Here is a 254-nt window from a genome sequence, read left to right on the forward strand (position 1 = left end):
CGCTGTCGTCGCCGTGGGGGTGGGAACAGTTTTCCATGGCTGTGCAGGTGGTGCCACATCCGGAATTCCGTCCGGAAAATTCTCGGTCACATGACCTGATGCTGCTCCGGGTGGATCCTCCGTTCGTCCTTTCCCCATTGGTGGAACCTTTGCCCCTCCCACTTGGCCCCGCCCAGTCTGGAGCTCTCTGCACCGTGATGGGATGGGGAACCACCACCAGCCCCACTGGTTAGACTGGGAGGGACTGGGAGGGG

General features: G+C 62.2%; 1 protein-coding gene across 1 annotated transcript; it reads left to right on the top strand.

Annotated features, from left to right (window-relative positions):
• Positions 1 to 35: 35 nt before the first annotated feature.
• LOC103810345 (snake venom serine proteinase 14-like) lies at positions 36 to 233 on the top strand. The gene has a single exon (XM_009083242.1). It carries the CDS (start codon positions 36 to 38, stop codon positions 231 to 233), a length of 198 nt encoding a protein of 65 aa, XP_009081490.1.
• Positions 234 to 254: the final 21 nt, after the last annotated feature.

Source organism: Acanthisitta chloris, unplaced genomic scaffold, assembly GCF_000695815.1.
Source record: "Acanthisitta chloris isolate BGI_N310 unplaced genomic scaffold, ASM69581v1 C16028755, whole genome shotgun sequence".
NCBI lineage: Eukaryota > Metazoa > Chordata > Aves > Passeriformes > Acanthisittidae > Acanthisitta > Acanthisitta chloris.